At 39.9% G+C, this 13,150-nt stretch overlaps 1 protein-coding gene across 1 annotated transcript in view; it reads left to right on the top strand.

Moving 5' to 3' along the window:
* Positions 1 to 12,790, top strand: part of TBX18 (T-box transcription factor 18) — a 29,775-nt gene extending 16,985 nt beyond the window's left edge. Inside the window, exons 7-9 of the mRNA XM_034648286.1 lie at positions 2,463 to 2,527; positions 8,328 to 8,422; positions 9,977 to 12,790. Coding sequence (XP_034504177.1) covers positions 2,463 to 2,527; positions 8,328 to 8,422; positions 9,977 to 10,701 — 885 coding nt within the window. The 3' untranslated portion in view covers positions 10,702 to 12,790. The remainder of the gene's footprint in view (positions 1 to 2,462; positions 2,528 to 8,327; positions 8,423 to 9,976) is intronic.
* Positions 12,791 to 13,150: the final 360 nt, after the last annotated feature.

The raw sequence follows: 13,150 nt of genomic DNA, 5'->3' as shown, positions 1-13,150 counted from the left end.
GTCTGTGGTAGACTTTTTCTTTTTTTTTTTTTAAATTTAGTGGTCAGGAGAATTGTTTTAGGGCTCCACTTCTCTTTACATTTATTTACATCTCAGTTAAATTTTAAGGCTTTATAATCTCTCTGTTGCAGTTTTTGTTGTTTTAAAGCTCATGAGATTTGCCTCCAGTCCCCTGAATCTTCCTTCGGGGCTGGGAGGGTCTCATCTGCTCTCAACCACGTGGAGCCACCACTCCCACAGCCGAGGCTGTCCTGTCCTCTCACTCACTGTCATGCTTTTATATAGGCTTTGAGGAAGGAGCATGAAGTTAACTTTTAGAAGGACTGGAGAGAATTAGTAAAATATTCTTAAAATACATTAGATGCAGAATTTTTTTTTTTTGTTTTAGGAAAAATATAACGCCTGAGGAGAAAAAAGGAGAGACATTCAGTACCTTTTAAGCAACCCCAGTTTATCTGTCAGCTTTGTCTCTCAAACACAAACAGATTAACCATGTCAAATGTGTATTTTTCTCCCAGCCTCTGTGCTACAATAAACAAGATGCAGCGGGCTTTCGGTACATGTTGGTGACGATTACCAACTGACAAACTTAGACAAATCGATTAATAGGGTAAAAAAATTAGAATTAGGGGAATTGATAATGACCAGACACAATGATGTTCATTTTTTAACTTCCTGGCTCCTATTTTAAGAGCTCATGGAAAACTGGTAAGCCCCTTAGCCTGGTGGTGGTTAACAGCATGGAGTTCTGAAGCCCAGGGTCCCAGCCTAGCTCTACGGACAAATAACCTTATGATCATAGGAAACTTAAGCCTTGGTTTAAAAGAAAACATAAGATTGGGATAATAACTACATTTAAGTTGCCATGAGAATTAAATGAAATGTGCATATAAAAGTCTTAGTACAGCATACATAGTATGCACTCAGTAATAAAAATAATGGCAATAGTAACATACTTCTATTCAGACAAGGCACCATTATATAAATATCTACTCTTTTTTGAAATACTATTTTAAATGAACATTTAAATTATTTAAATGAACAAAGAAGCTGTAATGAACTATACAGAATTACTTCAGGACAGTATAAGGGGATTGTGGATGACTTTTCAGAGATGGGTTTTCTTTTCCTTAGTGTTATCCAACAGTGTTCATTTGTCCTTAGTCAAAATGGCACCATCAGAAGTATGTTCATTAACTTTGTAGATTCCACTAAACCAAAGAGCACAGAAAACCAAGCATGTTGTGATTCTTAGAAAATAGGCTGTAACTTCCTTTGGGCAAGGTGGAGATCTATTAAGAAATAGATGAGATGTTGTTAGTATCAATTATAAGATGGTATAACTAAAAAAAAGTTTTTTAATGGAGATGATTAGACCATTTGTAAAAATCCCACCCCCAAATTTCTGCTAAAATTAAAACATTTCTACTACATGAATAAGATTTAATCTCATTAGAGCCTTCCAGTAGTGGTTAGCTGTGGTTAGACATTCACTGTAGGACTCTGACCAGGTCAGGACTCAACAGAAAACAGAGGAAAGAATAAAATTTTCAGATGAGAGCCATAAAGAGGATATAAAGAGCGACAAAGAAAAATACAGAGGCAGAAAAGTTAAAGGAGCATGTATTACCTAATTCTGAAGAAGAGAGGGATGTGTAGGAGCTTAACAGCATTCAAGTGTTGTAAGTAGCTTGACTAGATAGAAGTTGGATGTTAGCTGTTACCATTACCAAGAGGAACAGGATTAAACCGTGTCACAGAGTCAAAGGGATTGTGAAACAAAGGACAGGCTATCAACAGGAGACTCAGACTATGGACTCTGGGAAACAAACTGAGGGCTTCAGAGGGGAGGGGGGTGGGGGAATGGGATAGACCGGTGATGGGTGGTAAGGAGGGCACATATTGCATGGTGCACTGGGTGTTATACGCAACTAATGAATCATGGAACTTTACATCAAAAACCAGGGATGTACTGTATGGTGACTAACATAATATAATAAAAAAATATTATTATAAAAAAAATTAAAAAATAAAATAAAATAAAATAGACTTCTGATGACAATGGCCATGGTAGATCTATCCCCTTTCGTATTTAATCAGACCCGTTTTTGGACGTTAGGTTATTCTGGGTTTTTTAATCATTATAAATAATGTCGTAATAAACATCTTGTAGATACAAAAAAAAAAAAAAAGAGTTTCCTTCTCCAGTGATGTTAAAAGCAAAACATATTTTATTTGCAGAGTGAATAGGGGTGGGGAATGTCTCTTTCATAGCAAATGAATGTGTGGGTGATTTCTGAAATTTTCTTCTAGCTTTGGAGCTAAGATAATAAAATATCTGAGAAATAGGGGAGAGGAATGCAGTCAATTTTGGAATTACTTGTAGTTCTTCCACCATTTCTGTTTTTAATCACCTTACTTGACATTTATAATATTCAATATGATTTTTTTGTACTCTGCAGATTACTCGCCTGAAGATAGATAGGAATCCATTTGCCAAAGGCTTCCGAGACTCTGGGCGTAACAGGTAAGACTTGGTGAAGAACATTCTGGCTCTGATAAGTATATTTGATTTGTTGTTGTGACTTTTCCATTGCAAGGTAAATGGTTAAATTTACTGACATTGTTTTGAAATAATTTTCTGATGGGGATTAAAATTTGTCGGTACCGCTGGGCTTTGGGTGTAACTTATTTTTGGCGTTGTGCTATGACCTGCCCATTCCTAAGGTGAATTTTGTTGTGGGATGCTGGCTGAAAAATGCAAGTTCTCAGGGTGCACAGTGCATGCCACCTCTGAAGGGACCTTGAGAAAACCTGTCTTTCAGACTCAGGGGCCTCAGTATCTCAAGTTGCGAGCCTGCCCTTTAGGCCCTGGGGCTTCACTATTCCACGTCAATAGCCTCTCTGCATGTTGTTTTGTGCTTTGCTTAGTGATGTCACAACAATGTATTGATTCTGTCTTCGGAATGTGATGGGGTTCCATTTCCTCTCCGTTGCCTCTGATTTCCAACTAGAATATGAAACTACTCCCCATTGCCAAGAGAGCTGATGTTCTTTAGTTTCCAAATTTGTCTTGGCTGAGCTGACAGCCACACACTTGTTTATTTTTTCTGTGTCGTGTTTTATGGTGTTTGCACTAGGAGGGAGAGCAACAATAATGAATTCCACTCTGTTACTTTTATCAGAAAGCAAATCACCCTTGTCTGGGTGCCAAGGGTTTTTGAATTTATTGATACGATTCTATTCCTGTTTAGTTCAGTGCGACATTTTCTTAAATAAGTATTGATAGTAATAGAGAGTAATAACAGACTAACGTTCTCCAGATGCCTTTTCAGGGGAAGGCTTTGACATAAATGTTTTTAAAGCTTTTATAAAGAAATATTTGAGAGATTTTTACTCCAGAAATTATTCTAATACTTCTTGAAAACTTGGTATTCTTGAATAGTTGGTATAGGCTACGTGTGCAGGAAGTCGAAATCTCCAGTTGTTTTGTTTGAGGGACAGTTTGATTTAAAATTGTAGAGAGAAAACAATCAGGTGGTAGTCTAGATTTTAGTTTCTTTCAGCTGATTATTTGGGCAAGACTGCTGCAGACAGAGATCTTTAATCAGAATACAGTCAACTGCTTGCAGAATATTCTCGTGCAGCGGCATTGTTTAAACACCGTGCAGCATGAGGACTAAAATGCAGCTGAAATGCATTGAGGGTAGAGTAGCCTTTAATTTAGTGCATGCACATCAGCAAGACTGACTAATAATAGGACTAATAATTCCCTCCGAAATTCTTTATTCTGTAGGAAGATTTGCAGGTATTCCTGTAATACATTCTGTCTTTTTAGATGTTTGTTTTAATGTGAGAACAACTTTGCTTGGCTTTTGTTATGTTACGTTAGCTCTTGGTTAACTTTGCTGTCCAGAGGAGTTTCTAAAAGCTGAATAGTAACTGAGAAGGTCACTGGTGTGGGACTAATGGGAGCCTTTGCGGTGACTTCTTTTCTACCTTGACAAATACTTTGATGGAATCATCTTGTGGTTTTGGTTATAGCAGTATAGTATTTATCCATTTAAGGTCTTGCATTACTTTCATTTCATTATTTTTTTAAGCAGTGAACACATTTATTAAAACTCACTGAAACTCCAGGAAGGCAGTACTGAGGCTTGAGGAACATACAGCTGGGAACCGTGTCCAGGCTCTCCCGTAGGACTGACCTAGCAGACACCTCACTGCTATCGACACTGGGGGAATCACACTGCTTGGATACTGTCCGTTCATTTTTGAAGCAATACATTTAAAAATATTTTTGAAGGTGGATTTTGGATATATAACAAGAGTGAATAAACCTACAAATAGAAGTGAGATGATAGGTGCCTATGACAAGTTTTCAGGAAGAATTCTAGAAATGTTAGCATAATGGAAAGGTATTTGAATTTGGTCAGTGAAAAAAATCAGTGGGACTGGTGAAAAAAAATGCTAAGCTCGTTTGTTATCATGAGGTTAGAATGCTAGGTTTGGCATTAATTTTTTCCTTCCCTTTGTTTTACTGGTATATAGGTTTGGCATTTGTGGTGCTTGCTATGATTTCTTTCCTGACTCTAAAACTTTTAAAGTTTTTAATGGACATGCAGAACATAAGGAATTATGTTTTAACACTTTTTAAATTTTGTTAGATTTTAAATTTTTTGTTTTGCTCCAAATGTTTAAGCAGTATCAGTACAAGGAAATTATGTTGAGTCTATACATAGCTTTCTTATGAGTGAAAGGAATAATTTCACTTTTTGTCTCCTTAAAATTAGTTTTGCTGTTGATGGTAGGTAACTGTTCAGTGCCTATTTTGGAATGCTAAATATTTATAAATCAACATTCTTTATTTAGAAATCTAATTTTAACATTTTCCATTGATAAATATAACAACTCATGTATGGAGAAGAGGGAATTGGTCAGCTTATAGATTTCCAGCTTTATGTTATGTATTATTTTCCTTTAAAAAAAGAGTTGAAGTTATATGTAAGACTTGGAGGGTGCACTGGGTTGAGGGGCTTGGGAAGGGAGTGATATTTTTTCGTATAAATGAGAAGAAAGCCCATGAGAAAAAGTTCATTATATTTCCTTAAAATCCCTGGTCTGTTGTCTTATTGTTAGTACTTCTTAGTATAAATTCTGTTTTTATTTTCCCCCATATATGAAATAAACAAATTAACCAGGACAAGAAATAAACATGGACTTGTGATTTTTTTTAAACTTTATAAAACAATTTGCTTTAATTAAAAATTATCCCTTCCTGGTTATTTATGGTTCTACAGCCTATTTTATAGGAATCAGTAGCTTCATCCCTTAAAAGCTCTCCTGTAAGACCTTTGCTACGTGAAAGAGAATTTATGTGCTGAGAATAGTTTCATTCTTCAGTTAGGCCTTAGGTTTGACCCTATAAAATTTTTTACTCAGGAAGGTACAGAAATTTCTTTGCTTTAAATACTTCAGGAAAAACATAACCATTTTACTAAATAAACTTGGCCATTTGATAGCATAAATTAGGGTGGTGATAAAATGTGGAAATTGTTCAAAGGCATCTTGTATAAATTATCGCCTTGGCTACACTCCTGCTGGAGGTGCCTTTTATCTTTTCTTTAACTAGATGGGAAAAGTCTCCATGACTGGAGAAAATGAAGGCCTTTTTAAAAAAGTCCAGATTCAGCTAATAAATATTTTATAACTGTTTCCTGCAAAATATCTGAAATCCTTTCTGGAACTTGCAGTGTGAAACAGCAGCCTCAAGAAAAATATCAATAGCTCTAGGTCAGATCACTTGTAGATACGACATTTTCAGAGCATCTCTTTAAAGCTTCGGGTTCTGATGTTTGTGATGATCAATGATGTCTCCCCAAGAACTGGGTGTATGGATTTGTATTTGAAGCACAAGGAAGTTTACACCGCCGAAACAGATAACGCAGGAATGCTCATCTCCGTAGTTAATACAGGTCTGAGTCCAGTGGATGCTGTTTAATTACCTCTTAGCAAACTCCCCTCGAGACTACTCCATGGCTGCTTTGGTATCCTTAATATTTAAAACCAGAATCATTAAAACTCATCTATGTGGTAATAAAAAAGCAGTTTTATACAAAACTGCATCCTAACATGCTTTACCATTTAAAAAAGCTTGTTTCTAGAAAGTCATAAAACTTAGTACAAGCTAAATATAGAGTAATCAGGTAAATAGTACCCAGCACTCATTAGTTGAGTATTAAATGCAACTTGCAGGCTATGTGGGGTTTTGGGACTGACCAAGCTGCCAAACTACCCCCAAATCAATACTTTAATGTACGTAAAGTATTTTCGAGTAGATAGACCTTGCTTGCATTTGGCTCCTAGTCAGCCACAGATATGTTGTCTGGTTTTGGAAAAACCACTTAGGAGCAAACAATTTTAGAGCTAGGAAAGGCTGCAGAGCTTTTGTAGTCTGACCCTCGCTTTGTGGGGAACTGAAGTCCAGGGGGTTAAAACATTTACTCAGGGTCACACAGTGAATTTTAATGAATTGGAGCCACAGCCCAGTTCCCCTGACCCCCATCCAGTGTTCTTACTGTGAAATAGTCCCTCTCTCTATAGAACACTGATTATATCCAGACCTAGATTCTGCCCTTCAGGCTCGGTGCAGCCCAGGGCAGAGGGCAGGTGCAGCTCTGCTCTGTGCCCGGCTCTCCCCTTTGGCAGCCCTGTACTAGCACCTGTGTGGGGCTGCTGATGGCTTTTGGAAGTGCTCCCACAGCAGCACCCTGTGAACTTGTGACTTGAGAGGTGGGTCAGGGCCCTGTGTGGACTCCGAAGAGGATGGGTGATGCACACAAGCCTGTGCATGCACTCCGTACCACCCATCCACACGCACACCGCTCTCCCCTGGCACCAGGATGGGGTAGTGATGCTCCGTGGAGTCATGACACACATCAACAAGCCAATGAAGTCTACACTCTGTACACTAAGGAAGTAAATTCAGCGTGTGAAACCTTAGAACAGTAGGGCAGGTTGTGTAAGATGGTTTTATCTGCACATATCACTTACTACGAGTGTTTAGAGAGTTTTCACTGTGTTTTGTAGGTGGTATGACTCCTGGGGCCAGGGGATTCCTCTAGCCTTACTTCGTAGTCCTTGAGTTGGGGATGCAAGGTATCCAGAGGAGGTAGCGAGTTGAGCGGAAGTGATTAAAGACCCTCTCTTTAACATATGCATTAAATACAGATTATCTGTGTTAAATAAAACTGTATGTAACAACCACAAGAGAAGTCTGAATATTGTTTGATACTCAGAAAATAGGCATTTCCGACCACGGAGCTCTATGTTTCGTGAAAACCACAGTGTATATTAAGATGAACAAATTGCTTAGGGTTTTGGTAGCTGAGGGACAACTGATGAGGTCTTAAGAATGGGCTGGTTGAGTGAAGCGCATTTCCAGAACCTAGAGGACGTAGTTATCTGATACAAGGAAAGGAGGACTCTGAATCACTTAAAGTGGGAGATGCGTACATTTATGTAAGTATCTAGAGTGTTACCCTTGTTTCCAAATACACACACACACATATATGTCATATAAATAGTTTACAATCAACTTATCCTATCTCTTTAAGTATCCATTCACTAAGTGTATATAGGGGCCTGAAAAGAATGTTTGTTGCTAATACTAGAGCCATATACGGTACCGGCCTGTGAGATCACCTTTTTGTGTTCCTTCTGCGTGTTGGGCTGAGAGGTCAGTGCTGCCTCCAACCCCCTGGACTCCGTGTTGCTGGAGGGAGGGCCTGTGCTGGCTGCACTGGGTGTGATGGACACTGTGCTCCCCCAGGGAGAAGTCAGTTTTCTTTGGATGAGAGCTCTTCTAAAGTTGCCTGCCAAGGCACCAAATGATGGGCAGAAACGCCTCTTCAGAAAAAGTGGCTTTACAGTGTCAAGCTTTGGTGGCAAAGCCTTCCTCGTCAGAGGGAGAAGTAATGTTACAGGGGAGAGGGTGGATTCCAGATCACACCAGAGGCTTGGACTCACATCCGGCTAGGATGGACTGCTTCACCAGAGCTCCTTAGCACAGAGGGACAGCTTCTTACTCTCCGAGGTCGGCTTAGTTTTCTGAGAATGTTAACAGTGTATCTTGGGTGGTTTTCGTCGTCCTGTGCTCCTGGTGATAGAAGCATTTCTTTCTGCCTGTGCCAAGCTCCTACCCTACCAGTGTGGGGGGACACTGTCAACATCAGTGATGTGTTCTGAGCTGCTTATTACTGGCGAAAGCTCCAACCGTTCCTAACGAGGCTTCTTTTGTCCACCTCCATCCCAATCCTTCCATTTAGAATGGGTTTGGAAGCCCTTGTGGAGTCATATGCATTCTGGAGACCTTCACTACGGACTCTCACCTTTGAAGATATCCCTGGAATTCCCAAGCAAGGTAAAATGCAAAGTCTCCTGGGTCATATAGACAGCCAGTTCTTGACTGGAAGCCTGGGCACTGCAAAATTACACCTGTCGTCATGGGCATCCACCATGGCGACCTCATCACCAACATCCTCTTGTGACAGGATCCATCTCTTTTCTGTGAGGAATGGGGATGGGGACCAGAAAAATGGCTCTTGTGGTCATACGTTAAGTCTTGCATGCTTTAGGCTGTTTATCTATTTCAGGACCTTTACCTCACCCTAAATCTCTTGTGGAAATTAGAGCTGGACTGTGGGCTTTTGTGCCAGGCCCACCTCACAGGGAATGGCCAATGCCGGTCCGTGTTCGCCCTTCCTTGCCAACTTCTTTCCTCGCTTCCTGCAGCAGAATGGCCTCTAGGCAGGGTTCGCCTGTTGGATTTATGCTGTGGAGGGCAGGCACCCTCTGCAGACTTCCCTGGGCTCGCCTCTCAGCGTTGCCCCAAGTTCAGGCTAGTGTTTCCTCGGAGGGAGCTGCATGCGAATGGATGACGCTTCCTCCTCTGCTCGGCGGGTTGGACTCTCAGCCTGCTCCTGCACTCAGGCTTTTATGCCTGATCCTGCCCAGCACCCCAGTGACAATTAACATGCTGGGTTTTAGATAATTATCGTTGACTGGATTGGGCTTTTAGATTATTTTGAGAAGCTATATAAAACACTGTTGCTGGAGCAATGAAGGCTTTACAACCTGTCCAGCCTGTTGGAATTCTCCTCTCCCCCTACGTTCCGTCAAGTTTGCAAACATCAATCTGCCAGCGAATCCGGCGAGGGGGAGACGGCCACCACCACCGTTATTGATTGGATGCAGGGTCAACCACCCTGTCCATTTCACAGGACTGTTTATTTGGTGGGCCTCTGCTCTTGTGTTAGCATGTGATTCACCAACCCGTTTTCTGGTTGGAAATGAGATTTTTGAGGTTCTAGACTATTGCCTTCTTGTAATAGCCCCATGTGGTAGCCATTGATGCACACGACATTTCAGGGGAAAGCTGCAGGTATGTTTGGGGCTGGGTGTGTCTTTGACTAATTTGGCTCTCTCCTTGAAATTCCTTCTATTCTCTTGCGGGAAAACATATTGATCCAGAGCAAGGTCTGCTGAAAGAGTAAAATATGGAAAGAAGAAGTGATGGCTATACTTTTGGAACAAGATAGAGTAAGATGAAAGTTATAAAGTTGCCAGGAAAGTCAGTATTTGTAATATTTGTTATAGAAAATCAGAAAACTTGAGGGAAGCTAACGGAGGAAGAAAATGTGAAAATTCTATGTGGCATTGTCCTGATATCTTCTGCAATAAGAAAAAATTTTGCCTGGGGAGATCATTTACCTTGGAAATATTAAGAGGATCTGTGTCTAAAATATTTCCTTTTGAATTCAGTTAAATTATAATTCCTTGAGAGCCAAGAGCATCTCCTTTTCATCGTTCAGTGTAGGCTTCCTTGTGACGAGCTGTGTCAAGCTCATATTCACAAAATTGAAAGGAAAACATGGTCATGGAGTCTCTGCTCTTTACATTTCAACTTCTTTTCTAGGAAATACGAGTTCTTCCACATTGCTCCAAGGCTCTGGGAATGGCGTTCCTGCCACCCACCCTCATCTTTTGTCTGGCTCCCCTTGCTCCTCTCCTGCCTTCCACCTGGGGCCCAACACCAGCCAGCTGTGTAGCCTGGCCCCGGCTGACTACTCCGCCTGTGCCCGCTCTGGCCTCACCCTCAACCGATACAGCACATCGTTGGCCGAGACCTACAACAGGCTCACTAACCAGACCGGCGAGACGTTTGCCGCGCCCAGGACTCCTTCCTATGTGGGCGTGAGCAGCAGCACCTCGGTGAACATGTCCATGGGCGGCACGGATGGGGACACTTTCAGCTGCCCACAGACCAGCCTGTCCATGCAGATTTCGGGGATGTCCCCCCAGCTTCAGTACATCATGCCTTCACCCTCCAGCAACGCCTTTACTGCTAACCAGACCCATCAGGGTTCCTATAACACGTTCAGGTTACACAGCCCCTGTGCCTTGTATGGATATAATTTCTCTACATCCCCCAAACTGGCTGCCAGTCCTGAGAAAATTGTTTCTTCCCAAGGAAGTTTCTTGGGGTCCTCACCGAGTGGGACCATGACCGATCGGCAGATGTTGCCCCCTGTGGAAGGAGTGCACCTGCTTAGCAGTGGGGGTCAGCAGAGTTTCTTTGACTCTAGGACCCTAGGAAGCTTAACTCTGTCATCATCTCAAGTGTCTGCACATATGGTCTGATGAATCCTTGAAGTTAAACCATACTCAAATTGGTCTGACGTATTTTCTTTCTGCATTTTCTTTTTCTTTTTTTCTAAAAGCAATATGAAAAGAAACTATCAGTAGCTTGTAAGATTTACATATAATAGGAAATGAAGGCTCACTGAGTGTTTTGACTTTCTCATGGTGAGATTGTAATTATCTATGGTATATATGTATACTGTACATAGCACGTGGAGTTTTGCAGCTTACAAAACCTCATCCTCCCTCTTTTTCCCCTTATTTCATCTAGTTGCACAGAGTATTGGCATAAGTACTACGTTTAACCAAAATTCTCAGACTCTTTTAAAAACCAAACAGCAAACTTAAAACTTGGCAGTGATACTAACCAGACCAAGACTTATAACTTAATTTATCAGAAAAATGCTCTACACAGTTTCATACTTGAGTGTTGATGACTAACAGTAACCAGCACACGGAGTCTTGTGATTTCTGTTATTCTCGGGCACAGTGTGAGAACCTAAAATGCAGAAGCCAGTTGAGGTCTAAGTATTAGTTCTGAGGTGCTTGTAATCATGAAGGATTAGCTTTTGTGTTCTCGCTTGCTTTTGTTTGTCACAGATATGAGATGATCTTGGTTCTGTAAAAACCCATGATCTATAATAATTATTTACTTAAGTAAGGCAGAAGAGAGGCTTGTCCTTTCTTTTCACTTTCCATTGGCTATGTAAGAAGTATTTATTCATCTGCAGAGAATAAATTTCCAGTATTTTGGATCTTTTGCTCATAATTACTTAGTTAAAATAGACGGTTAAAGAATGTTCTATAAACATTTTTAAATTCCAGTTTTTACCGGGGAAGGAATATATGATATGAATGGAATGCCAAAAAGAAAATAAATCCACCTCAAATTCTTTGATTCCAATGAGAAATGTCTATCTTTTTAAATCAAGAGGAATAATATTGTCATCTATCCCTTAGGTTTTTATAGTGTGGTTTTTCATTGAGGATATTTTTTCCATTTTGTTTTGAGATTCCTGACCCGTGGTCTATAAGTAAGGAAAAAGGCATTTATGCTACTTATTTATGTCTCGTAACTCCTACAAATTGAAACCTCTCCCCTCCTTAACCTTGTTTCTCTGTCTGAGTCTTTCCCGAACAAATAGATTCTAGGCCTTTGTGGTATTAAATAACGCTGTAAGGAATTTCAGGGGGTTATCTCCAGCAATCTGTCTTTTGAGGGTTGTGGTGCAAAGGCCAAAGCCCTTTACCATAAAGACCCTCTTAGAGGATGAAGGAGGAAGATACTAATTATGATAAAGGATCTATAAAACTTTTAACCTCAACAGCATTTGCAGCCCTCAAAACTGGAAAAATGAAAACAGGATTAATTTTTGAAAAATCCCTAAAATAATGTATACATGGTTTAAGATTTCAAAACAAGTAACTTTGATAGCACATTAGGAGATTTCCTTTCCAAGCTAAGTGAGATTTCCTTTCGGTGCTAAACAGAGTTGCTTTAACTCTCCCTAGTTTATGTGGGGAAGGGGTGTAGTTCCTGATTTCCTTCTTTACTTTAAAACAGCGTGGCTGTTAGATATTTAGGCAGATAACTGTTTGAAAAGTATTTGCACAAGATGTGACTCTGTTTGTGGATGTTGATAAATTCCCTCATGGATTTTGTAACAGTTCATCAAATCAGTATTGAGTTTTACATTGAAGATTAGCATGAAGGGACACAAAATACTTCCAGTAGGTAGATCTGTAGAAGGTGTTTCTGTATGGTATTGTTAGCTTGACAGAGATATGGGAAAAGTCCTCATGAGTGCGTCCCAGCCTTAGTGCTTAGTACAATTCAAGAACAAGAGAGTTGTCTGTCGTGAGAAAACAGGGAAAGGAATGATCTAATAGTCATATGTATTAACGGGGAGAGCATTTTCCTTTTTGCTGTTGGTGATTTTAAAACGATACAACAATATGAGTAGAATTTTTTATTAATTTTTTTGATTTAGCAATATTGTACAAATTGCTGTTTCCTTTAGGTTTTACAGTAAATATTAATCACCATGTCACTTCAAAGACTAGCCTTTTATCGTTATATTAAATGACATACATGCATTGATAATTATAATTATATATCTGTATTTTATTAAAAAGTACTTAAGAAATTATATATTAAAGTGTGTTACTAAACCCTTTTATGACTTTGGAGGGTAATCATTTAAAGTGTCTATAAATGTTGTTCCAAGAATAAGCGCACATATGAACACCCCAAACACAGAGTTTGTGGCTTTCGATTGCAAGGCATGGAGAAATGGGTCTGGCATTCATTTTTCATGTGTTAAATATAATTTCTTGGGGCCCTGACCATGTCATTGAAGGTGAAGCCCTGACAAATGTTGAACACATGAAAATTCAAATGTAAGAAGAGGAGGCCATGGTGGTATGTTTTGTTTCTGGTCCAGGGGAG

Source organism: Ailuropoda melanoleuca, chromosome 19 (assembly GCF_002007445.2).
Source record: "Ailuropoda melanoleuca isolate Jingjing chromosome 19, ASM200744v2, whole genome shotgun sequence".
NCBI classification, from domain to species: Eukaryota; Metazoa; Chordata; class Mammalia; order Carnivora; family Ursidae; genus Ailuropoda; species Ailuropoda melanoleuca.
This window is presented reverse-complemented; position numbering and strand designations above follow the sequence as displayed.